Consider the following 25,463-nt stretch of genomic DNA (forward strand, 5'->3'; position numbering starts at 1 on the left):
ACTCCAAGTCATTTCACAGTAGAGCTGGGAATAAGAATTAAACTGATTGTTCTCAATGTATCATTACTGGAAAGCACAAAGTTAGAATCTAGCCAACTCGAATTTAAGTCACAATTACTGTAGGGAGACTTAGCCAAGTCAGTTCCAATTTCTCTAGTATGTAGCCCTTCCAGACTACTCAGAAGAATAGTTTTCAATTTTATGATGTGTAAAATTGTTAGTAGTTTGTCCCCTTGTTGTCAGCAGGAGTCAATTTAATTCAACTGCTCTGAAAATTCTGATGACTGCATGGATGAATAAAAAATCTCAAGAAAATCAGCAGCAGCAGCAAACTGGAAATAATCTATTTAGCTGCACTTTACAAATGCCTCAGGAAAAACTTTAACATCAAATGCTTTCTTAAAAAAAAATTATCACATAGAGTTCAACTATTCTGAAGGTACAGTCATTGTATTTGGACTGCATCAGAGACCTAAACATAATTTACACAGTGATTCTATGACAAACTCTGTTTCAGCTTTCTTAAACTCCTAGTCTAGGAACACAGCCTTACTGTATTGACAAATATTGCCCCTAAATAACATAGGAAAACAAACTTGGTTTCACTATTTGTCCTACAAGAAAATCCCATGCATTTCATGTTTAAAAACAGATTAGCCAGGCACAGTGGCTCATGCCTATAACAACAGTACTTTGCGAGGCTGAGGCAGGAGGATCACTTGAGGTCAGGAGTTCGAGACCAGCCTGGCCAACATGGTGAAACCTTGCCTCTACTAAAAATACAAAAATTAGCCAGGCCTGGTGGCACATGCCTGTGATCCCAGCAACTCAGGAAGTTGAGAAAGAGAATTGTTTGAGCCCAGAAGGCAGAAGCTTGCAGTGAGGCAAGATCATGGCACTGCACTCCAACTTGGGCAACAGAGCAAGACTCTATTTAAAAAATAAATAAATAAATAAATAAACAGAAAACTCCAATATTTGTGCAATGCACTTATGACATGGGGATACTTTTAACAAAAAATAACCTATATCTGAATCAGCACTTAGGAATTCTACAACAAAAAATATTCCTACCTGGCTGACTGAACCATAGTAACAGACTTTTTTTCCTTTTACTCAATTAAGTAACATTTACCACATAGTGTGTTTCCTTTTCTTTTTTGAGACAGAGTCTGGCTCTGTCGTCCAGGCTCGAATGCAGTGGCACCATCTTGGCTCACCGCAACCTCCACCTCCTGGGTTCAAGCAATTCCCATGCCTCAGCCTCCCAAGTAGCTGGGATTATAATCGTGCACCACCACATCCAGCTAATATTTTGCATCTTTAGTAGAGATGGTGTTTCACTATGTTGGCCAGGCTGGTCTCAAACTCCTGGCCGCAGGTGATCCGCCTGCCTCATCTCGTCAAAGTGGTGGGAATACAGGTGTGAGCCACCGCGCTCAGTTCACATAGTTTTCATGTGAAAACAAGGACAGTAAAACAACAACAACAAACCCTAGAGTGAAAAAGTTTATGGTCACCAATCAATCAAGTTCCGGAAATGTCAGTAGTGCTTTCTTCCCAAAATGCTTTCCAATCAAATCCTTTCTCCAGTAAGAATTATCACAAACATAAATTGCCTAATTAATATCCTTAATTCTTATAGGTATACATATTATGTCATTTGATAAACAGATACTGGACAATGTTAAGATTCCTCAGGACTTGGTATTAAAAACTGAAACCTCAATCATCAGAATTTCTATTTTTATGCCTGTGACTCACCAAGCACACCTGGAAATGTCCACTTTCCAAGATGACTTTCCAGTTAAATTTTAATCTTAAATCAAGTGTGTATGTGGTTTTATTAAACAAACTGTCACAATGGACAAACTGGATGCCCTTCCATGAATGTCTACTTATCACCCTGCTATCACCCAATGAAAAAGAACACAACACTCGCAATTTAATAGAATTCTAACAGTAAACATTTTCTAAGAGTTTTGGTTTCTAGTACCTACTTATCTAGAGTTAATAATAATTACCCATTCAACAATTACAGAAAAAAAAAAGTTTAAAGTTAACTTCTAAATTTGAGGTATATAAAGAATATTCCTTTAAGAATATAAAGTAGTCAAGATTTCCTTTTACTCAAAAAAAATCACTTCAGAGGTGACCTCCATGTACAAAAGGCAAAATCAATCACATTTATCACTGGACACAAAGGATATTTCAACGGTCTTTAAAAATGGTAATTATTCTCAAAAACAAAAATTAACTTTAACTTTTCTATTGCATTATCAAGACCATACTTGCTTAACAATTATGCTATTGATACAAAACATACAGTATTTACACTTAACTGTACAAAATAATTTAATGTTTACAAAAATATTAGAATGTTTAGTTGACTGACACAGTCTTAAGTAATCTCTTCTAGAGAAGTATATAGTAATAAGACCACTGATTCTCATTTCATTTCTTTTTTAATAAGTCAAAGAAAGGATGCTGCAATGCTTCATCCAAGGTAATTCGTTTAGTTGGATCATATTCTAACATTCTTCGAACCAGGTCAAACAGTTTCTCATGTTCTTCATCATGACAAAGCATAAATTCCTGAAGGAGAAATGTTTTTGTTTAAAAAAAAAATTAGTAATAGTGAAAACGTGTGGTTTCTTATTTTAATCTTTAATCTTTTTTTCTTTTACCTTTAATGGTTTACAGCGTCTCCTAACATATCTACCAGCAGAACTGTGTTCATCCCAATCTAGCTGGTTATGGTGAAAATACTTGCGTTTTCTACAGGGGAAAAAAAAAAAAAAGCCTGAATTAGTAGAATAACAAAATAGTTACATCTTTACCCTGAACCCATGAGAGGAAACATGGTAATAAGCAGCTCTCTCTAGATGTACAGACATATTATATAATACATATGCATGCAATTTTTAGAAACCTCAGCAACAATCATATATCAGACACCTTATAGCCTCCACTCTGTAAGGTTTTATTGTCTCAACTAAGTTGTTCTCATCATACACGGAACAATACCGCCTTAAAACTAGGGGCCTCCTGGATCCAGTCCTGTAAATTCTGTTTTTACTAGATCTAGAATGGGGCTGGTAATCTTTAAGTAACTCCCTAGGTGGCTTCTGTGGTGAAGCTGTGTTTGGAAATACTACCTTGTCTAAGAATATACAGCTGGTTAATGACAGAATACATGAGTGGTATGATTCCAAAAAGCAAGCTTTTTCCTATTCTATGTATTACTTATACATTACCTTAGGAAAACATTTATGCAAATGTAAACTTGAGTGAAAAAAACCCAAAAATCATTTTGTTTACTAGATCAGTGGTCTCCAACCTTTTTGGCACCAGGAAACAGTTTAGTGGAAGCGGACCCTGGGATGGGGGATGATTGGTTTGGGTGAAACTATTCTGCCTGATCATCAGGGATTAAATTCTCATAAGGAGCCTGCATGCAGCATAGATCCCTCACATGTGCAGTTCACAATAGGGTTCACATTGCTATGAGAATCTAATGCCACTGCTGATCTGATAGGAGGTGTAGCTCAGGTGGTAATAATACTCACTCACTGCCGCTCACCTCCTGTTGTAAGGCCTGGTTTACAGGTTGGGGACCCCTGCACTACATCACACAGTAAATATTTTTTATTATATTCATTTTTAAAAACATAGCCGGGCATGGTGGCTCACGCCTGTAATTCCAGCACTTTGGGAGGCTGAGGTGGGAGGATAGCCTGAGGTCAGGAGTTTGAGACCAGCCTGACTAACATGGTGAAACACTGTCTTTACTAAAAATACAAAAATTAGCCAGGTGTAGTGGCAGGCGCCTGTAGTACCAGCTACTCGGGAGGCTCAAGTAGGAGAACTGCTTGAACCCAGGAGGTGGAGGTTGCAATGAGCCTAGATCACCCGACTGCACTCCAGCCTGGGCGACAGAGAGACTCCATCTCAAAAACCAAAACAAAAACCAAAACAAAACCAAAACAAACAAAAAACCCACCATGACTTTTTTTTTTTTTTTTTTTAAAAGGAGTAAGATGCAGTTACAAGTTACCACCAGACAGGAAAAAAAAAAAAAAAAGGTCAAAATCTATAGCCCTTGGAATGAACATTACAACAATGTTGAGTTTTCTGTAGTGTGAATATATGTTATTCGATGTATCCAACAAAAGGCTTTAACCTTAAAACATACCTTGTTTTCTGAATCATGTGTTGTGGTATGGGTCCTAATATTCGTTCCATCATTGCCAGGTGCTCTTTACTATCATGAGTCTAAAAAATATAGGAAAAAGAAATTTAGCACTATTTCTCTATCACGCATTAAAAGAAAACACAAGAAAATGGTGCTGATATGAAAGGACTAGATGCTGATGTGAAAGGACTAGGTGCTGATGTGAAAGGACTAGGTGCTGATGTGAAAGGACTAGGTGCTGATGTGAAAGGACTAGGTGCTGATGTGAAAGGACTAGGTGCTGATGTGAAAGGACTAGGTGCTATACAATTGATAGTACTGAACCATCTGTACTGTCTGCCACTAACATGGTAAAATTAAGGTCTCACAGATCAATCAGTAAGATTCTGTACAGCAATCCAAATGTAACTTGTGTAATCTAAAATTTCAGTTTCCTTATCTGTATTTCTTACACCATTTGACTGGGGAAGATTACCAGAAAAACTGTCTCCTCATTTCATCAGCTGCTTAACCAAAATTAACATCCAGCACCCAATGAATAGTCCACCTGTTAACACTTACTACTCACAGGCAACAGACCTGTGAGTCCCAATAATTCTCAAAACAATGCTGAGCTAGTTATGTGGGAACATGAATTTCAAAGAGATTAAGATACTACCTCAAATATAATGAGGAAAGTTAAGCTATCAACCCATGTCAAAGCACATATCCTTAAATTAGACAGCAAAAGAGCCTTAGCTAAAGTAGAATACAGAAAACTGTCAAACTTTCAGCTGGAATGGTATGCTTCTAGAGCAGAGGTTGGCAAACTTCTGTAAAGGGCCAGATAGTAAATATTTTAGGCCTGGCTGGTCATGAATGGTCCCTATTACATATTCTTCTTCCTTTTGTAATAAGAGGCATGAGGTAGGATTTCACCATGGGCCAAAGTTTGCTAACCCTTGCTCTGGAGAGCAGAGGCTGTATGCAATACTTTTAAAAGAAATTTATCAACTACTGTGCTTTGCATATTGCTTTCAAATCGTTGTGATACATGACAGAAATAAATAATTAATAGCTTCACATTTTAAAGAAATTCCTTAGTTTAAGAGCATTTTGCAGGGTGGAGTAAAAATAAAACCACCTCTCAAATAATGTGTACTTAAAAACTCAGTGATTTATAATCACAGAATCACCTGAAGCACCCATTTTATGTAAGTCAGAATGAAGAAAGTATGCACTTTGCTTAACTTTTTCTTAATCCTACAGCTCATTACTACAAAACCAGACAACACCTCCCAGAAATGATGGATAACCATGATTCTAAGACATCAAACTTATCTATAAACTCAGAGTACTTTTCAACAGGAGCTCTACAGATTAGACAGAAATAGAAATCTGGTGAGGTGCCTCACAAGCAGTAAATTCATCACTGCAATAGCTGCCTAAGTGATTCTTAGCTCATCATAGCTGCATGCCCCCTGCACCACTGTAACTTCAAATTAACCTCAACAGTACTGAACTGGGATCTCCAACCCCTCTTTCCCAAACAAAACAATAAAACACCTTGATCATACCACAACCCTACTTAAAGTTCTTTAATAGTTGCATAACCTAAAGCTTTCAAGAATTTAAATTTCAGGCTGGGCGCGGTGGCTCACACTTGTAATCCCAGCACTTTAGGAGGCTGATGTGGGCAGATCACCTGAGGTCAGGAGTTCAAGCCCAGCCTGGTCAAGAACGCGAAACACTGCCTCTACCAAAAATACAAAAAAATTAGTGGGGCATGGTGGCTTGTGCCTGTAGACTCAGTTATTTGGGAGGCTGAGACATGAGAATCACTTGATCCCGGGAGGCAGAGGATGCGGTGAGCAAACATTGCATGCTAGCCTGGGTGATAGAGTGAGACTCCATCTTAGAAAAAAAAAAAAAGAATTTTAGATTTCAGATGTAAGTACAATTTAAGGACAGAGTGGAAAGGAAAGTAGGGTTTCCTACTTTTTGTTTTACCAGTTAAAGACTTTTTATTTTTAAAAGCAAACTCTACAACTGTAACTATCATTTCATAAAAGAGACATTTAAATACAAAAAAAAACTGCAGAAGGGATATGTCTAAATAATGGTCAGAATGGCACCCTAGACAATCATTTTCATTTTGGACCAGTCTACTTTTGGAAACCACTGACTTCTAGGATCAAACCAATACCCTGCAAAGTCTTTGAAGTCCTTAATGAATCCATCCTTGCCTATTGTTATCATTTTCCCATTTATACAAGACACTGCGACAACACTATTCTTCCCCGAGTAGACACGCTCCTTCACTCTGTGCATTTAGACACTATCTGTTCTTCCTTATATGCCCGTCACTCTCCAGGTTTCTAACAAACTCCTCCTATTCTTCCTGTGCTCTCAGTGAGGCCTTCTCTAAAGACAGTAATTGTTAACATTTCGTGGGTTCCCCCACCTACATTTTCTACATTGTTCCATTACAGCAAATGCTACACTATACTGCAATAGTTTTCCAATGTCTTTTGAATGACTTGAGGAAGATGCTCTCTTCACCTTTATGTACTTATATTTAGAAATGCCTAAGACATTATAGATGCTTAATACTTAGAGCAAAACAACAATCCTTATTGTTCCTGAATTCTTTACAATAAATAAAAAGGAATAAGTGATTTAATATTTTTAAAATAAAAAGGAGTAAGTGACTTGTTCATGGCCATACTGATAGTCAACATAACTAGAACTGAAAACTGGCCACATTAACACTACTGCAAATTTAGGAAGGAGTTTTATAATTTAAAAAAGTCGGTAGTATGAACCATACATGAACCACATGTTAAAAACACTAATCATGTGCAAAATTAACTATGATCACTCACTCATAGTATTTCATTCAACTGTAGTTTTAAAGAATGATCATTTTGCACATGGCACATGTAAGTTTTAATCTTAAGAATAATGATGTATGGCAATTTTCCAATATGGAAGTCAAAACTTTAAAATGCCTTTAACATTTAAAATTTGTTATGAACTATTAAATGGAATTTACTAGCCACGTACCTGAAAGACTGTGAAACCAAGGTAATATTCAATAAGAATGCAACCTATGCTCCAAACATCACAAGGCTGAGACCAACCTAAAGCTATTTTAAAACAAACAGAAACATTTTACTACTTTTAACATTAATTAGAAACATTTACAATTTTCGAACATTTTACAACATTTAATTGACAGTACATTAAATCCTTCCTTATATGGGTGCTCCCTTTACAGAACCCATTTGGGAGAATATGACAAATTCAGGGTTTCTATTTTTAGTTTTACATCAAATTCTATTCAACACACTCTCATGGTCCATCTGCTCACATCAAGACACAGTATTGTAACTAGGGAGGGGTGCATTCCATATAAAATAAAAGGACTACCATTTTCCAAGTATACAACCAATTTGTGCAAATATTTCATAGTCTCTGAACTTTTTATATGGTGGGAGGGCACTGCTGTTGAAACTGCTGTTATACTCGGTTCATGGTTAGTCCAGGAATTTTCATGTTTTATTAGCACAAATACAGGTTTCTAATTATGCTCACAATGAAATCACTAATCACTTATCAATAATCATCAGCTTGATGCATGAGTTTACTTCTTCCACTAAGAGAAATACTGTTAGAGAGGGATCTATACATTAACTTCATGGCTGTCTAGACATGATTTTATACAATTTCTCCTTCAGAATTCTCAATGACAGTATTATGCAGATCAGAATAAAACATCTAGCCTTCTTAAATCTATACTTAACTGGAAAGGAGGAGAAAGAACCAATCACATAGATGTTTTAATCTTTCAAAGATCAAGTATTTAGTAAAAAAAAAAAATGTATAAATAAAACCTACATTCAAAGACATTTCAATTACTTTTGGTATCACTGAAATTAAAGAAATATATTCAAGTCAATATATATTGACTGTGACTTAAGTCATTTTTGTTAACCTCCACAGTGCTTATCATTTGAACAAATGGACAGTAATGGAGCATGGTTTCTACCTATTAACTCTATAAAAGCTGTAAATGCTCATCAAAGTTTTCTTTTTCAGCTGGACACAGTGGCTCACACCTGTAATCCCAACACTTTGGGAGGCTGAAGCGGGCAAATTGTGAAGTCAAGAGTTCCAGACCAGCCTGGCCAACATGGTGAAACCCTGTCTCTACCAAAAATACAAAAAATTAGCTGGGTGTGGTGGTGGGCGCCTGTAATCCCAGCTACTCGGGAGGCTGAGGCAGGAGAATTGCTTGAACCTGGGAGGCGGAGGTTGCAGTGAGCCAAGATCGCGCCATCGCACTCCAGCCTTGGCGACAGTGCGAGACATCTCAAAAAAAAAGTTTTTTCAACCACTCCTAGGTTCCCAATTTAGTCTTTCCCCAGGTGACTGTAATCTTCTGCAGTAGTACACTATTCTAAATCATCTCATTCTTGGATGAGTTAGCTTTTTTTTGAGACGGAGTTTCGCTCTTGTTACCCAGGCTGGAGGGCAATGGCGCGATCTTGGCTCACAGCAACCTCCGCCTCCTGGGTTCAGGCAATTCTCCTGCCTCAGCCTCCTGAGTAGCTGGGATTACAGGCACGCACCACCGTGCCCAGCTAATTTTTTGTATTTTTAGTAGAGACGGGGTTTCACCATGTTGACCAGGATGGTCTCGATCTCTTGACCTCGTGATCCACCCACCTCGGCCTCCCAAAGTGCTGGGATTACAGGCGTGAGCCACCGCGCCCGGCCGAGTTAGCTTTTATACGCAACATGAGGCCAAGTGCCCACTTTGACTCTAGCACCTGACTATATCTTCCTCTCTAACCGAATTCTGACTTCATCCTCATGCCACAAAGGACCTTTCTATTCTCCCAATCTCCCAATTCTTTCTCCTCAAGGCCAGTGATTCCAATGTCAGATTTATATTAACTATCCCATGCTTGGCCACATTTGGAACTTTATTATTTCTAAGATTTACTATATTCTGGTAGGTGGCGTGGCTCCCGCCTAAAATCCCAGCACTTTGGGAGGCCAAGGCAAGCAGATCACTTGAGCCCAGGAGTTGAAGACCAGCCTGGATAACATGGCAAGGCCCTGACTCTGTTATAAAAAAATAAAAATAAAAAAGAGAGAGTTGGGCCAGGCGCAGGGGCTCACACTTGTAATCTCTGCACTTTGGGAGGCCGAGGCAGGCAGATCACCTGAGGTCAGGAGTTCAAGACCAGTCTGGCCAACATGGTAAAACCCCATCTCTACTAAGAACTATAAAAATTAGCCAGCATGGTGGTAGGCACCGATAATCCCAACTACTCTGAGGTAGGAGAAACCTTCGAACCCAGGAGGTGGAGGTTCCAGTGAACTGAGACGGCACCAGTGCACTCGAACCTGGGTGACAGAACGAAACTCCATCTCAAAAAAAAAAAGAGTTAGTATATTTTGCTCAGTTATACAGATAGCATAAACTGTAAGATGCACCACTGTTTTATATACCAATAACAAATAAAAAAAGCCAATTATTTTGTGTGGTGTTCCCCCACATTAAAACGTAGGGAAAAATCTGATTCATTTTTTTTTTAAAGATGTGGTTTCACCATGATGGCCAGGCTGGTCTTGAACTCCTGACCTCAGTTGATCCACCCACCTCGGCCTCCCAAAGTGCTAGGATTACAGGCATGAGCCACTATGCTCGGCGAAAAATCTGATTCTTAAAACTGAACAAACACTATCTGTCCACTATGTCTTCCCATATTGCTTTCTTTTACCCTTACACAGCAGCTCCTTCCAGTTTGTACTAAGCAGAAACCCTACTATCATGCATTTAAAAGACAAGCTCTAGAGTTGTGCTTGTTCAATATGGTAACCACTAGCCACATACAGCTGTTTAAATCTAAAATTTAAATTAATATAAATTCAAAACTCAGTTCCTCCCCAGTCACACTGGCCCCACTCACTACAAGGTACTCAGTCACCCAGTGACTAGTGGCTACCATACGGGGCAGTGCAGAAATGGAACATTTCCATCATCAAGGGAAGTTCTGGCAAATGCTGTATGACATTCTTGATTTCCTTACTCCTTTACTACTCTACTCTAGGTAAATATCATTAGTTTGCTTTCACACTCCTATTCTGACTAACAAGTCCTATTGGACACAGAAAACAGTAAAAAGTATAAAATACAATTCCTCCACAAAAATGTTTTACAATCTAAACTCAGTTGGACCTAACTTTTGGCTAAATAACTGGGTTATTACATTCAACTATCTCTTGATGTACCTGATCTGAATGTTTCCCAATGTCTCCAAGCTCCCAAGCCAATATCTGATTTCCCTGCTTTATTAATAAAACCTGATCTCTAACTTTTACTGTTGAGGCATAAGATGCACATTCCCTTAAAAAGTTCCTTCTTATTTGAAGACTCTGCACCTTAACTCATTTTCTTTCCCAGACTTTCTCACATCAAGGGTTATCACAGGAGTTCTCCTCTTAGAGAAGCCCCTCTTTATTCTCGACCTTTATCCATCCTATATCTAGACATCTGCCAACCAGTTTCCTCAGCATTTTTACCAGCCCTGTGCTTTTCATGATGGCACAAAAACAGGTACTCATATAACTTCCAAACCACATTTCTGTGATGCACTTAGCTAACAGAGCCTGTTCTCTTATGATTATTTAAGATTTACTTGTTCAAAAATAACCACCACCTGGAATATCTTTCACAGACAGCATCACATTCTTACCACTCAGGAAAAGTATTTATAGCAACGTCCACACATTTTTTATGAAAATAGAAAACGTTTTCTGAATCCTGCTAAGAAGATCATACTTCCCCACTCCACCATTAAAGCTGTAAAAAACAAAAATGTCTCATTCAATTATAGTATCAGCAAGCCTGGTGTCTACTGACCCAAAATGACCTCAGGAGCTCTGTAGTGCCGGGTAGATACCAAAGTACTGTGATGTTCATCATCGTATGTTGCACTTCCAAAGTCAACAACTTTGATATCTGTGTTTTTCAGTGTGCGTTCATCACGTTTCTAGAGAGATATAGTTGAATAAGTATGAAACTCAACAGATAGGAAATATTTTAAAGCACTACTCAAAAGGCCAGCACATGAATTATCTTTTGGATTGTCAAAATAAGCTCATGAGAAAGGCAAAGAAGGATTTCTTCTTTTTGGTTAAACATCAAGATATAATGAGGCTCAGACGTGAAATTCCTCATCCAATGATCATTAAGCTAAATTAATTTTAAAGATAACCACCAAAATTAAAACAAGTCTTTAACTTACCATTTTAGAATTATATTTGACTACATAGTCAGACTTCACAAATAAAATATTTTCAGGCTTCAGATCTGTATGGGTTAATTTATTATGATGTAAAACTACAAGAGAACAAAAACACATTATTAGTTTCACTTACAAACTTAATTTGTACTAGCAGGGAAAGGAGGACTGACAAAGGATACAGTGGTCAAGAGAGGTTTCATCTTTACTTGAAAAATGTGTATTTTTTAGTAACAACATTTGAATATATAGCTTATATAATAAAAACAAGTTTTCTGGTGCTGAAAGATTTATCTTAATTGCTATTAAAGAGGTAAAAAACTAATAAAAAATATTTAAAAATAAATTTATCAAGTATACTTACAATTTATTGACTGGCAGATCTGATATGCCATCTGCCTGATGTGGTCAATTTGAAATGGCAGAAAGCTGTTTTCTTTAATGAAATCGTAAGTACTAAGTCCCAGCAGTTCAAACACAATACAAACATGACCATGATGATCAAACCATTCTAGCATCTGGACACATCGGCTAAAACAGATCAAAATAATAATTCAGTTTACAGAAATCTGAGTATTTCATGTAATATGATAGCTCATAGGTTAAATTTATACTTACAAGACACTATTCGGATCAGTACTATTTAAGTGCTCTAATACTTGGATTTCTGAACGAGCTGCTTCACGGTAACGGCCTACATTTTTTACGATTTTCACTGCTACATGCATGCCATCCCTTAAAAATAAGGATAAAAATGATAAATGTACAGGAGTGAGCTGAAACCATGTTATGCTCTAAAGCATAATCTTAATTAATTATAATCCTCTACGCCATTTAAAATAGTCTTTGAGAACATATTACAGCAAATTCCATATAACATCTTCTCAAAACATTTTGATAAAATACTTTCCATGAAATGATAATTCCCTTAATGAATTTTATACAACAGTTTAAAAATACATACACAAATATAAACCAAAAATAGAATATGCTACTGTTGAAAGCATTCATTCATTTACCAGGCTAGGCCTACTCTGTGCCAGGCAATGCGTAGTTATTAGTGATTAAAAGACAGGGCGTGTCCCCATGTATTTCGAAGTCTTATGGAAAAGACAGACACGTAAACAACTTACACTTCTTCACAGAAGAGGTGGCACAGAACTGAGTCCTGAAAAATAGCTGGCAGTTTGTCAGATTGGGAAGGAAACATTCAGGTAAAGGAGATACCAACTATAAGTAATTAAGCCCAGAAAAACCTTAGCAGACGCACTGATACAAATATACAGCTACAGGGGAAGGTAGTGGGCTTCAGACTGGGGCATCTGTAAGAATGCTCCCTAAAAAATATAGAGCCATAAATGTTTCAAATCTTCAACTTCTTTTTGTCTTCCTTTCTAAACCTAATCTACCTGCAGATGAGCCAGCATTCAAGCCTTCTTTTTACTATGGCCCTTCCACTTTACAAAACCATACCCATCCCTTATTAGTATAAGAAGATATATGCTATAAAAACATTTAGGGCAAACAAATATGTATTCTAATGGCTGGATACAAAACCTTTTTCCACATCCAGTGGTTTCCAATTCATTGCTTTCAAAACACCTCAATGACTGTGGACTGATAAGTCATTAAAAAGATTTTCTGATGTTTGGCATATACCTCAAGACTTAAAGGAACTATAGTAAGATTACTGTGACAAAACGTCTACTCCTATCTATTTATATGACCAAAAAGTTTTCTCATTGATTTTATCTATAAAAACAAAAAAAGAAAACAATGCTAAACAGTCAGATATTCATCTATGGATCCATGTACTCATATTTTTAGAGGCCTCAACTGCCCCAATAAAGGAAACATTCCAGGCCAGATGTGGTACAGGTGTGTGCCATGTGTGATTACAGGCTCATATCTATAATCCCGGCACTTTGGGAGGCTGAGGCAGGAGGATCACTTGAGGCCAAGGAGTTCCACACCAGCCTGAGCAACGTAGTGAAACCCTACCTCATTAAAAAAAAATTTTTAAGATACAGTTCAATAAATGGAGTATTTATTAAGAGTATTAAGGCAAGACTTAGACTTTCATGAAATTCTAAAAGGACATTAATGGGATGACTGGTGAAATCTGAGTAAAGTCTGCAGATTAGTTGGCAAAATTTGAACACATATGTATGCATAATGATAAAGCAAATCTTATAAAATGTTAACATCTGGAAAATCTGGGTGAAGAATACATGGGAATTCTTTAAACTATTTTATCAACTTTTCTGTAAGTCTGCAAATATTTCAAAATACTTTAAAGTTCAATTTACATTCACATATTTGTTGCAGAAAAGCAAAATGTGGGGATAAGATAATTTAGGATAATATTTATGGAAAGCGAAATAAAAATAAACTGAAAAATAAAACATTTCTAAGTATTCAAGAAGAGTTTGTTCATGGATGATGGTAGGTATCAAGCTGCTATGGTATTCAGATTCCCTCAAATGCATTTAAAGAGATGTAAGTTTTACTTTTTAGTATTAATATTTACAACACGTTGGAAATTACATTCATCCCAACTAATTTATGATAAAAAATTTTATGTCACTTTAGAAATGTGTAGTTTCACTAAAGTTTTAAGAGCTTCACTTACAAAAAAGTTTGCAAGACACAAAAGAGAGGTCCTAGAGGAAAATGGTAAAATGAGGCACAAAGGGTCAAACAACAAACTTTATTCTCTAGGCCCTATAAAATAAAATTTATTTATAGTTTAGGAAGCTAACTCTTAACATTTAAGATTAGACATGCTTTATTGCCTCTGCAATCCAAAATTGCCGAATCTCATACACAGGGTCAAGCGCCTCAGTTCTGGAGTTCCACAAAATTCCTTCACTTGAACACACACTTTTATTTCAATGATTTTCCCCTGTTGAAATTTGTCAGCATTCTTTTTTTTTTTTTTTGAGACGGAGTTTCACTCTTGTTGCCCAGGTTGGAGTGCAATGGCCCCATCTTGGCTCACTGCAACCTCCGCCTCCTCCATTCCCAGGTTCAAGCAATTCTCCTGCCTCAGTCTCCCAAGCAGCTGGAATTACAGGCATCGCCACCATGCCCGGCTAATTCTGTATTTTTAGTAGAGATGGGGTTTCTCGATGTTGGTCAGGCTGGTCTCAAACTCCAGACTCAGATGACCCGCCTGCCTCAACCTCCCAAAATGGTGGCATTACAAGCATGAGCCACCGTGGCCAGCCGTCAGCATTCTTAACATCCACATTCATGGTAAACAAATCATGAACAATATGAGAAATTTTGTGAGTAATTTATCCCCCAAAACATGAGGCTACCATTTAAAATATATTCCATCTTGGCTGGGCATGGTGGCTCATGCCTGTAATCCCAACATTTTGGGAGACTGAAGTGGGTGGATCACTTGAGGTCAGGAGTTCGAGACCAGCCAGGCCAACATGGTGAAACCCCAACTCTACAAAAATACAAAAACTAGCTAGGAGCCTGTAATCACACATGGCACACTCCTGTAATCCCAGCTACCCAGGAGGCCGAAGCGAGAGAATCACTTAAAGCTGGGAAGTGGAAGTTGCAGTGAGACAAGATGGCACCACTGCACTCAAGTCTGGGCAACAAAGGCCCTATCTCAAATAAATAAATTAAATATATCAAAATAAAATAAATTCCATCTAAATTATGAATCTTTCCCCACCAAAAATATCAGAACGTTCAAAAAGGAAAAAAACAAACTTACATGCCATGATCAACGCACTCTACAACTTTGCCAAAGGCTCCTTCACCCAAAGTGTCCACGATTTCATCTAAAGTGAAGAGGAAAAAAGAGGTCTAAGTACTTGAGTACAAATTGTCTAGTTATTCAAACAATGAATGCTTAAGTGTGGAATATTTTCAAATGATCTCTATCAAAGCATAACTAACATTTCAGCACTCAAATTATTTTAGTTTCAGCTGCTACAAAAACAATTAGATAGAGCTATCTTTCTTGCTCTAATCTCAAATTCCACTGAATATTTTGGAACTTTAGAATAGAAATATTTAAATTCTACAGAAAAGAAGAAATACAAAAGAACAAACAAACCCACAAAAAACAAAATAAAAAAGCAATGAAGAGTTCTTTAGCCCCCCGCTGACAAACTATTCTTAAAAAGATTATTCTTTCTGCAAAGTTTAAAAAGTGTTGAAAAATATTCTATACATCTTGCTCTTAGAACGTCTCCACTTTGACAGATCAGGTGACCCTCCTCATCATCCTCTATACTCCTGGATCTTTTCCTTCGGTGGCTCTTCTGGAACGGCAAGTGGGCAGCACCAAGATCGTCCAGCCAATCAATATATCAGAGTGAATTCAGGGCAGAATACGCAATTCATTCAGCGGGGAGATATTCAGGCATTCAGATAAGCACCAGGCCACGAACAGTTGGCAGGAGCAATTTCAAATTCAGTCCCCAGAAATTCACAGGGCACAGTTTATGTTACAGAAGAAAAACATGGCAAGGAACAGATTTTCAGATAAGATACTTAAAGTGGCAATAGAAAAAAAACAACACAATTGTCTCTTTAAAATACTGATTTAATTGAAGTCTGAAATTTAAAGAATGCAATGTCATGGTTTACTTATCTCTTGCTATAAACAGCATATGCTGTGAACTGAGATGTCTAGTTTGTCAGAAAAATGTCTTAAAATGTCAAGACTATTTGAAATTATTCTAATTTAGCAATAGTTTAAAATATATATGATTAAAATAAAAGGGGAAAATAAAAGCTAGTTAATTTCAACATTCAATTTAATAAAAACTAGTTTTACTCAAGAAAACTTGGGGAGAAAATAATTCAAAGTTTACTGTTCAAGCAGGTAAAAATGTCTGAGTTAAAAAAAAAAAAAAAAAAAAAAGGCAGCCTTTTTGGATGTTTCCCATTCAGCACCCATTTTCACAAGTTCAAAAGAAGTTGTTGCAGACAATGATGCACTGCGCCATGAACTATGCTCTGGGCAGGTGAGTAACATTTAGGTATCCACCAGTGTAATATTTCACATTTGTTTTTAAGTACCAGATAAAGGCTTTCTAAGTTAAAAAAAAAATGCTTAAGATGAAAGATGGGTGCATTACTTTTTCATAAGAATATGTTACAAATACAATATTTTTATTATTAAGGCCAATAAATTCATTATCTGGTCTGCAGAATATGAGGAAATGTGGGCAAATGAGGGCTAGCTAATAAATATACAGATCGGCTATAAGAATTTGGAGGTTTCCTTTAAGGATTTAAGTAATATAAGTACAACTATAATATAGCCAAATAGTATTTTATATATATAAAAAAATTAGAAACTTATCAGCTCATTAACAGCTTTTACACAAAAATAAAACTCCATTCAAAATAAAAACAAAATCAATCATACCGAATGCGACTGATGACTTGAACAGTGTCGATTGCGCTTCCTTTTAGGACTGCTTCTCCTGCTGCGGACTGAAGATTTACTGCAGTGGATTCGATAACTGCATTCAATGTCTCTGATAATGTCTAGGAACATATCCTTCACAGTAGTCATTCCTGTATTCATCAACGTATCTCCGGTCCCGATAATCTCGCTCATTCAAAGACCTTGCTTCTAAATAGTGACTGCAAACACAATGTGGTTCAAACAAAACATTAACTCAAAAATTCTTGGTTTAAAAAGCTAACTCTACATAAAAAAATATTCAAACAGATGAATTAGCATTTATATTTATCTCACAAAGCTTAAGAAATTATTTTACTTTAACAAACAAGCAAATGGGTCCATTATATAGACTGCTGTCAAGCACTTCACACCAAGGAATTAAAGCTTGAGTCAAATCATTAATTTTGTCTAGTGTTTACTTATGTGTTCCTTTACCTTCTGCACCTGTATCTAAGCTATCTTAGTATTTCAAAGAGGTACAATCAGAGGCAGGCAAAAAGGGTTCCTTTCACTTTTAATGTAAGTGCATTTTAGATATCCCTGGCACACAGAGAATTCCTTCATGAAAGGTATATTCAAGCTATCCGGAGCCTTAAATGTATCCCAGCCCTTTCATTTTACCGACAATTAAATTAAGATCCCTAGAAGAAAAACAATTTGCCAAGATTGTATAGCACATTAGTGACAAAAACTATTTTCTAACTGCTATTATACAGGCCAATTTTATCACACACATCATCTATCACATCTCCTCTCCTCTTTGCATTTCTAGCCTTGTTATTCCTGTTAGGGAAATAGACAACACAGCTTTTGAGGGTTGCCTCATGCGCCAAAGGCATCTAAAATATATCCCCCTAAAATAAGAGAGGGATCCTGTAATTTAGGATTACAGTAGTTCCACCACTCTACCTCCCTTTGCATTTCTAATTTCCTGTCATTCCTGTTTCAGAAATACATAAGAAACAACAGAAAATACCATCATCTAGTGCCATAGTGCTTTAATCTACAGATCCCTTTGAAAATCTGCTGAAAGCCATGGACTCTCTTCCCCAAGAAACACATAAACATAAAGGTCATGGACCTCAGGATGTCAATGAAGAAAAAAGTTAAGTAACCTCAATCTGATGGAAAGAAAAGGACACCGATTCAATTGGCCCAACTTCCCGTCCCCCTCTCTACCTGGGATGAGTGTCCTCTTCAACAGAGTGCGAAGCTTCAAGAGGGATGCACATGGAGCACTGAGGGAGAGAGGGGACACCTGCCCAGTCAGACAAATTGGCTAAAATAATCCTAACAAGCAATGGAGTGACAGATGTTGACTAGATTGCCCTCACCAACCCCTTTCCTTTCCCCAGAATATGCTGTCATTCTTTTTCCCAGGAGGCTGGTTTAGGCAGAAATAGAAGCATCTTTTACAACTACTACCCAACAGGGCTAGCAGCAAATCCAGGCTGGGGAGATGTAGAAACCCGGTTCTGTTTCCCTAGCATCAGCTTTAAGTTCTATCTACTGGAGAAACAACTCAGGATATTTGGTAAGACTGTGGGTAGTCTAGGTTAGGGATCTGATCAGTTGGCTTGGAACTGTCAGGGAGAGACCGCCAATACAATAAGTTAGAAGCAACCACACTCTTAAGGGCACCATTCCTATAAAAGTCCAAAATCCTTCTATTAGCAAAAACGAAGAATAACAATCTTTAGTTGGAACACTGCATGAAATTAAGAGTTGCTAATAAGCCATAAACAATGTACAGAGCAACAAAACACAGGGTGAACACCATGAGGACAAACTAAAAGGACGAGAGTCTCTTCAATAGATAATGGCCAACGACCAAGGCTTAGAGATTATATAAACAAAGTCTACAGAATTACACAGGCTATGGACAGGGTAGACAGGATGAACAGACTGATTTAATTTTTTAAAATACACTGAATGCCCAGTGAATATTTCACTATAGCCTTTAAAATAGCCAAGACAGGTAAGGGCATTCGTTTTTATAACCACACAGGTCCTGTGGGAGATTAAAAAAAAAAAAAATTATGCAAGGCAAAGTCCTTACCAACAAATAATGAACAATTTGAGATTACTCATATAAAAATGAAGCAAAATCCAACAACATAGGAAATTCTAAGGTTACAACACATGAGTGCTTAGAGTCAGAGAAGGGAAAAAAATCTGTTTAAAATGGTCAGAGAAGAATTACAAAAAAGATGGAAATGGAGTTGCATCTTAAAGGGAAGCCAGGATTTGGACAAAGTGGAATACAGAAGAAATTCTGGGGGAGAAGAATGGCATATTACCATCTTAAATTCATACAGCACTTTCAGCCACAATGGCTTAGAGGTGGATTTATCTATGGGTTACTCAGGAAAAAGACAATTCCAGAAAGAGCAATTTTCACATAAGGGAATGCAGACAACTAAGTAAGCTGAGAATAGCATCATTAAAAGCCCTGCATGCTAGGCTAAAGTATTTCTCAAAGGACGGTCTATTTACCAGCAATATGAATACGGAGTTCTTATTAAAAATGGTAACCCTAGGCCTCAGGTCATACTTGCTGACTCTAAATCTGGTCAACATACCTTCAAGGTGATTCTTATTCACACTAAAGATAGAGAATTACTGGTTTAAGACTTGTTACTCTATGTTACAGGATTCTGACAACAATATATAAATGTAGGGTTTACAACCACATCAGTTGTTCTAATACAGAATGGATTAATTAAGCCTGTAGAAAGGGAGACCAATTCACAGCCTACCTCCAAATGACAAATCATAAAGAAAAGACACTATGCAATATATATATGACAAATGGTTATAATAATAATGTCATAAAAAGCTCTTCTAAATCAATAAAAATGTATACTTTAATAAGCTAAAAATAAAAAGATGTTCAAATGATCAATAAATATATGACAGTGGACAAATTCACTAGAAATTTAAAAATTCAGATTAATCAAAACATTATCCTTGGCCTCTCAAGGATAATGAGAGAATGAAGGAGCACATTGTATAATTTGGCAAACTTTCTAGAAAAAGAAATATGAACCTGTAGCAAGAAACTCGCAAAAGTCCATATCCTTTAACTTAAAAAGCCTTTTCTTGGAGAGTATTTTCGGGCAATAATCAGAGGCAAAGATTTAAATACAAAGATGTTTTTAACAAATAATTAAGTTTAGAATATTCTGGATTATGGTAAACGTTGACTACCAAACACATCTGGTACCAACATCAAAGAAGGTACTGGCCTGGTTGTTAACTGGACTCAGTATCATGTTTATGTAGTTAACTATGAGCATGAACGAACTGTTCAGCACTCTTATCACTTCCTTTCTATATATACAATGTATAATAATCCTATGAATAACTAGTACTATGACATTAAGCCTTAGAGTTTTTTGTATTTATTAATAGTGGGGTATAGATAGTTTTCTTTAGTATACTGTGCATTAATTATCTCTGGTCTTTGAAATCTTGTCATAAACCTTCCCCCTTCCCCTTATATAACAATGTATATGAAGCATGATTGGTCTGCACTGACTACAAATAACCTCAGTTTGGCAGAACAAGTCTGTTAATGTGGAGAAGGAAATAAATTACATACTGTTTTTTAAAGTAACCCCAGCTGGCTAATCTAGAAAGCAATCTGGTAAACAGTCCCAATGGAACATCTGCACAAAACAAGAAGAAAACATAGAACCAACAAAACAAATGAAAAAGGGAAATTAATGAAAGACAGAGTGAAAGAAACCTACCTAGCCTTTCTTTAATCATTTAGAACTTTAAGATTCCCTTAATTCTATATAAATATATTACCTCCAAATTTTACACTGGTAAAAATATAATAAACAAGACATATGCTGTTGCAAGTTTTTATTGAGGCCATTTCCCAAATTACTAGCTACTACCTGTGCACAAGAATAGTTCTAAGAATAAAGCCAGCTTCTAAAAATCCCAAGCAAACATATCCCTTGGCCTCATCTACAAACATAACCTGTACAACACAGTATAAGTGACTAACAATACATGTTGCTTTTCTCTGCCGGATAACCACTCCCCTATAAAACCCTACCTTAGCTCTGAAACAATGAGCACTACAACATTGTCTCCCTTCTACATACGAATTAAAGCTACTCACTGGGGATTCTCACTGTTACTTAACAGTCACCTCCCTAGTGACATTACTGGTAGTTGAGACTTACCATGTTATTTTACATTTTACATTCACTTACTGATCAGCTGTCTCCTACCACTCTCAGACAGACATACATAAGGACAAGAACTTTGTTTTATTCACAGCTGTAGCCTCGACACCTATAGTCTAGTCTAAAATAGGCACTCAAATATTTTCTAAATGAATGTTTGTTGACTGAATTATAAAACAATTTGACAGATGAAAGCTATACAAGCAAATGACAAATCATTTAAAACTATTAGAGCTAAAATGCTACTAGTTCAAGAGTTAATTTACCAATCAGATTCTTTAAACTGGTGATGTGGTTTACAATGCCTGTTCTCTTGTGTGCTACTGTGAGATCTCCTCTTCCGTTTGTGACTTCCACGATAGCTTTCATGTCCCCAGCTTTCTCTGCCATCCCAATCAGGGCAGTGAGTTCGTTTGGAATGCCGCATCTGTTGATAAAAACGAAAAAGGAATTGTGGAGGTTATAGATGTGTGATAAATAAAATATTATATATTAATATTATTTAAGTATCAAAACCCAACACACATATAGGCTCCAAAGTCTTTTTAGGTGGTAATGTTTCCCACGTCATGAGGGCACTATACCACCTCTGACTGGTATGTCAGATGACTGCTAAGAGGCATAGAGATCTAATATTCAATTGTGGGTAACACTGATACCTTAAGACATTTATTTTGAATTCTTCTGATTATATCCAGGATAAATTCTCAGCTTGGTGCTTGTCTTCAACTAACACTTGCTAACTGCCCTTTTAAAAAAGTAAACAAAAAAAGGCCAATTAAAAAGGTTCAGGCCTAGCATTTCCAGTATCAAGAGTATTTCGCTAAAAATCAGTAACATTCTTATTTATCTTGTTTTGTTTTGTTACTTTCTACTTATTAGTGATTTTCCAATTAAGTTATTGACATAATTCTTTTAAAAATGTTAGCATTAAAATGTGAGCTGATTTAAGGAGATATAATATCACAGTGTCATGAAGCTTTGGCAAAGTACTATAATACAAATAACTGAAATGTAAGACAAATACTTAAAGATACTAAATATAGAAGGTGACTTTGTTTTAACGGTAAAGAGCTATTCAATGATGAAGCTTCTTTTTCTCAAATTCTCCATAGTTCTTTTCTCTAAATCTCAGAATGACTCCAAGCTTTGAGAATACTAACTTTGTATGGATAGAACACAACATTGAACAGAGAAACTGAAGGGATATAAAGAGGTGATTTTAGGCCGAGCACGGTGGCTCATGCCTGTAATCCCAGCACTTTGAGAGGCCAAGCCCAGGAGTTTGAGACCAGCCTGGGCTACACAGTGAAACCCCATCTCTACATAAACGAGTTTTTTAATGTTTAAGTGATTTTATGAACTTTCTCTATCCAACAAGTTTATTTTCTTACCCAGCAGTTATTCTTTTTATTATTATTATTTATTTTTAATGAATGAGAGGTTTTTATGTTGCCCAGGCTGGTCTCAAATGCGTAGCCTCGCCTTCTTAAGTACCAGGACAACTGGCCTAAGCCACTGTGGCTCCCTCCAGCAGTTATTCTTAAACTTAAAATCTATTTGTTGTACATCTGGAGTAATTCTGAAAAGGAAATCAACCTAAGAGGATGCACACTGAAGCATGGTCACAGTGAAATCAAATGATAATGGTGACATGTGACTTTAGTTATAACCTCCAATTCATAACCTGTGTTCCTTCAAGGCGCAGCATCTGTGCTCAAACAATATAACCTCTATCTGTCTCTCCCCATCTTATTTTCCAAAGCAGTTAAGTTTTAACAGTAAGGTCCAAACTCTGCTAAACAGGGAGAACAAGGCGCTGAAAAAAGCTAAAATGGAGTAAAATGCACTTAGTTAATCTCATTCGGCTTGCCCAAATGACTAATAAGCAAACAAATGCAAGTAGAAATTTAAATGACTTTAAATGGATTAAAGGCTTTGAAATGAGGCAGCTTCAATTCTTCTGGGAGGTATTCCATAAGCAAGTATGTGTCACGCCATCAGAGTCTGATTGCCACCAGAAATTCAGCTCTTTTAACTAACTCTTGCGGATTCTAATTCTATGCCCATCAGGCATCCTTCTGATGTGGCTCTTAACTTACTTTAGGAGGAAGAGAAGGCACTGATCGGGTCAAAGAGAAAATCTAAAACTCTTGTTAGTGTCTCAATGGAAGTAAGTGAGCATTCAAGTTTGATATAAATGGAGTCACTTCTATATGGGAACGTGACATGAATAACAGCACAAATTTACTTGAGGCAAAAGGCCAAAACACAAATTTTCTTCATTAGAGCTATCAACAAAAATTTATGGTTGGGCGCAGTGGCTCATGCCAGTAATCCCAACACTTTGGGAGACCAAGGCAGGCGGATTCCTTGAACTGAGAAGCCCCAGACTAGCCTGGGCCTTTACAAAAAATTAGCCAGATATGGTGATTTGAGTCCCAGCTACTCGGGAGAATCACTGGAGCCCAAGGAAATCAAGGCTGCAGTGAACCGTGATCACACCATTGCACTCCAGCATGGGCGACAGTGAGATTCTGTCTCAAAAAAAAAAAAAGAAAGAAAAAGAAAAAGAAAGAACATTTATATTTCAGGTGCAGTTCTTCTGACAAGTTCCGTCAAATACCAAAGTTGTATTTTAAACCCATCAGGAACTCAGCTTGGTTAAGTATTTTTAAATCATAGCAAGCAAAATCACATCTGATAACTGAGGGTTATTATTATGATCCTCCATTATTATGCAGTTTTTTCAAGACTTATGTGTCTGCTTCAGCTTTGTTTTTTCCTCTTCTACTGTAAGTCTGCAACAACCAGCTAACCTCCAGCAAAGCAGAATTATAAAATTATCAGTTAACATGCAAACATTAAAATAAGAATGAGCTCCCTTGTGAGAGTTCAAAATTTTTCTCAAGTTCATTACTTCAAATTTAATTCAGCTGTTAGTCCCAGCCTCTCTATCTCCCCCACCCACCCTACAATGTTCAAAAATACTTTATCTGGAGGCACAAAGATCACCCGACCCACGTTCTATGTGGTAAGGTTCCTTCGCATACACAAAAAAGAAAAGCTATCTAGAATCATGATACTGCCTCTAATTAATAAAGGATCCTATATGCTAGAATAACCAGGTATCTTTAAAAATCATGACACAATGGATCTCATATGTAGATCCATTGCCACTGCCCTTAACACCATATAGTTCTTCATAAACTTTACGCTATGTACATGGCTTAAAATCATCGAAATAGATTATAAGTTTAGGACCATATGGCTCTAAGAGAACTGCAGTTAGTGGGTAACAAGCCTGTAGAGGTGTGTAAAAAGCACAATCGCACAGGACAGCTATGAAGCAAGACAAAGTGGCTGGCGAGTTCAGTCTGGGGAGCTGTTTCCTAAGGATCGGATAAGCATATCTAGGCTATTTAAGCAATCGGGGATAGTAAGACGCAGAAATACCAGAAATGCAGATTCGCTGCAACAATGTTGTGTTCCGTATAGTACAGAGAAGACCAGCCTCCGCAGATTTCCACCCCTCACAAGCCGCTAACTGCCCTCAACCACCTGGATTTGCACGAACGCCCGGTCCCCACCTCCCGGCTCCTGGGCACCCGGCCAGTGCCTTTGGCGCACTCAGACAGGGGCAAATGCTTGACTCTAGAAAATCCCCCAAACGCTATCAACGGTCCAGACCAAGAGTCCAGGGGAAGACTTGATCTCCGACAATACGAATGCCAGGGACGGCTCTCAAAGGGTATCCCGACAGGTCCTCGCGCCCGCCGGCGGGAAGAGGTCCGGACAGGGTTAACCAAGAGCCGCGCTCGCCGGCCAGCAGCGGGCGGCGAGCCCAGGGCTTCGGAGCCGCGACGCGAGCGGCCAGGGCCCTCAGAGAAGGTCAACGGCAGAACCTCGACGCCCGAGCAACTTTCGGAGCTTCCGACGTGCACCAGCCGAGCGGCGCTCCGCAGAACTCCCAACTCAGCCCCAAAAGCCCAGGCTTCTAACGCGGTCGTTTATCCGACACCTGGCTTGAAGACCTAAAGACCGACAGCCGTCCGACCCAGCATATACCACCTGCAAACCTACCTCAGCAAAAGCAAATGGCCTTTCAGCCGAGAAATGTCGCCAAACTGCCGTCTTCCCTCCTCCACCGCTGCGACAAACACCCCACAAAATGGCGGCAGCACCGTCGCCCTACAATCCCCCCGGCGGCCTCTAGCGCCACCTACGCCGCAAGAACGCGCCTGCGTAACAGAGCCTCGCGCGCTCCCGCCTCTCCCCGTAAGGGGCGGGGCTCCACCTGACGTAACAACGGGACC

General features: G+C 37.8%; 1 protein-coding gene across 1 annotated transcript; it reads right to left on the reverse strand.

The window, feature by feature from the left end:
- Nucleotides 1–1,496: 1,496 nt before the first annotated feature.
- CLK4 (CDC like kinase 4) lies at nucleotides 1,497–25,357 on the reverse strand. The gene is given in 14 exon segments (XM_012451474.2): nucleotides 1,497–2,595; nucleotides 2,688–2,778; nucleotides 4,196–4,275; nucleotides 7,241–7,323; nucleotides 11,112–11,241; nucleotides 11,497–11,591; nucleotides 11,858–12,024; nucleotides 12,112–12,228; nucleotides 15,233–15,299; nucleotides 15,695–15,785; nucleotides 16,901–17,015; nucleotides 17,017–17,121; nucleotides 21,414–21,574; nucleotides 25,231–25,357. Coding segments are annotated over 13 exon segments (1,443 nt in total). The 5' UTR covers nucleotides 25,231–25,357; the 3' UTR covers nucleotides 1,497–2,454.
- Between the last annotated feature and the right edge of the window lie 106 nt (nucleotides 25,358–25,463).

This window comes from Aotus nancymaae, unplaced genomic scaffold, assembly GCF_030222135.1.
Source record: "Aotus nancymaae isolate 86718 unplaced genomic scaffold, 86718_ANA_hifiasm-v0.15.2.pri h1tg000015l_1, whole genome shotgun sequence".
Classification (NCBI taxonomy): Eukaryota; Metazoa; Chordata; class Mammalia; order Primates; family Aotidae; genus Aotus; species Aotus nancymaae.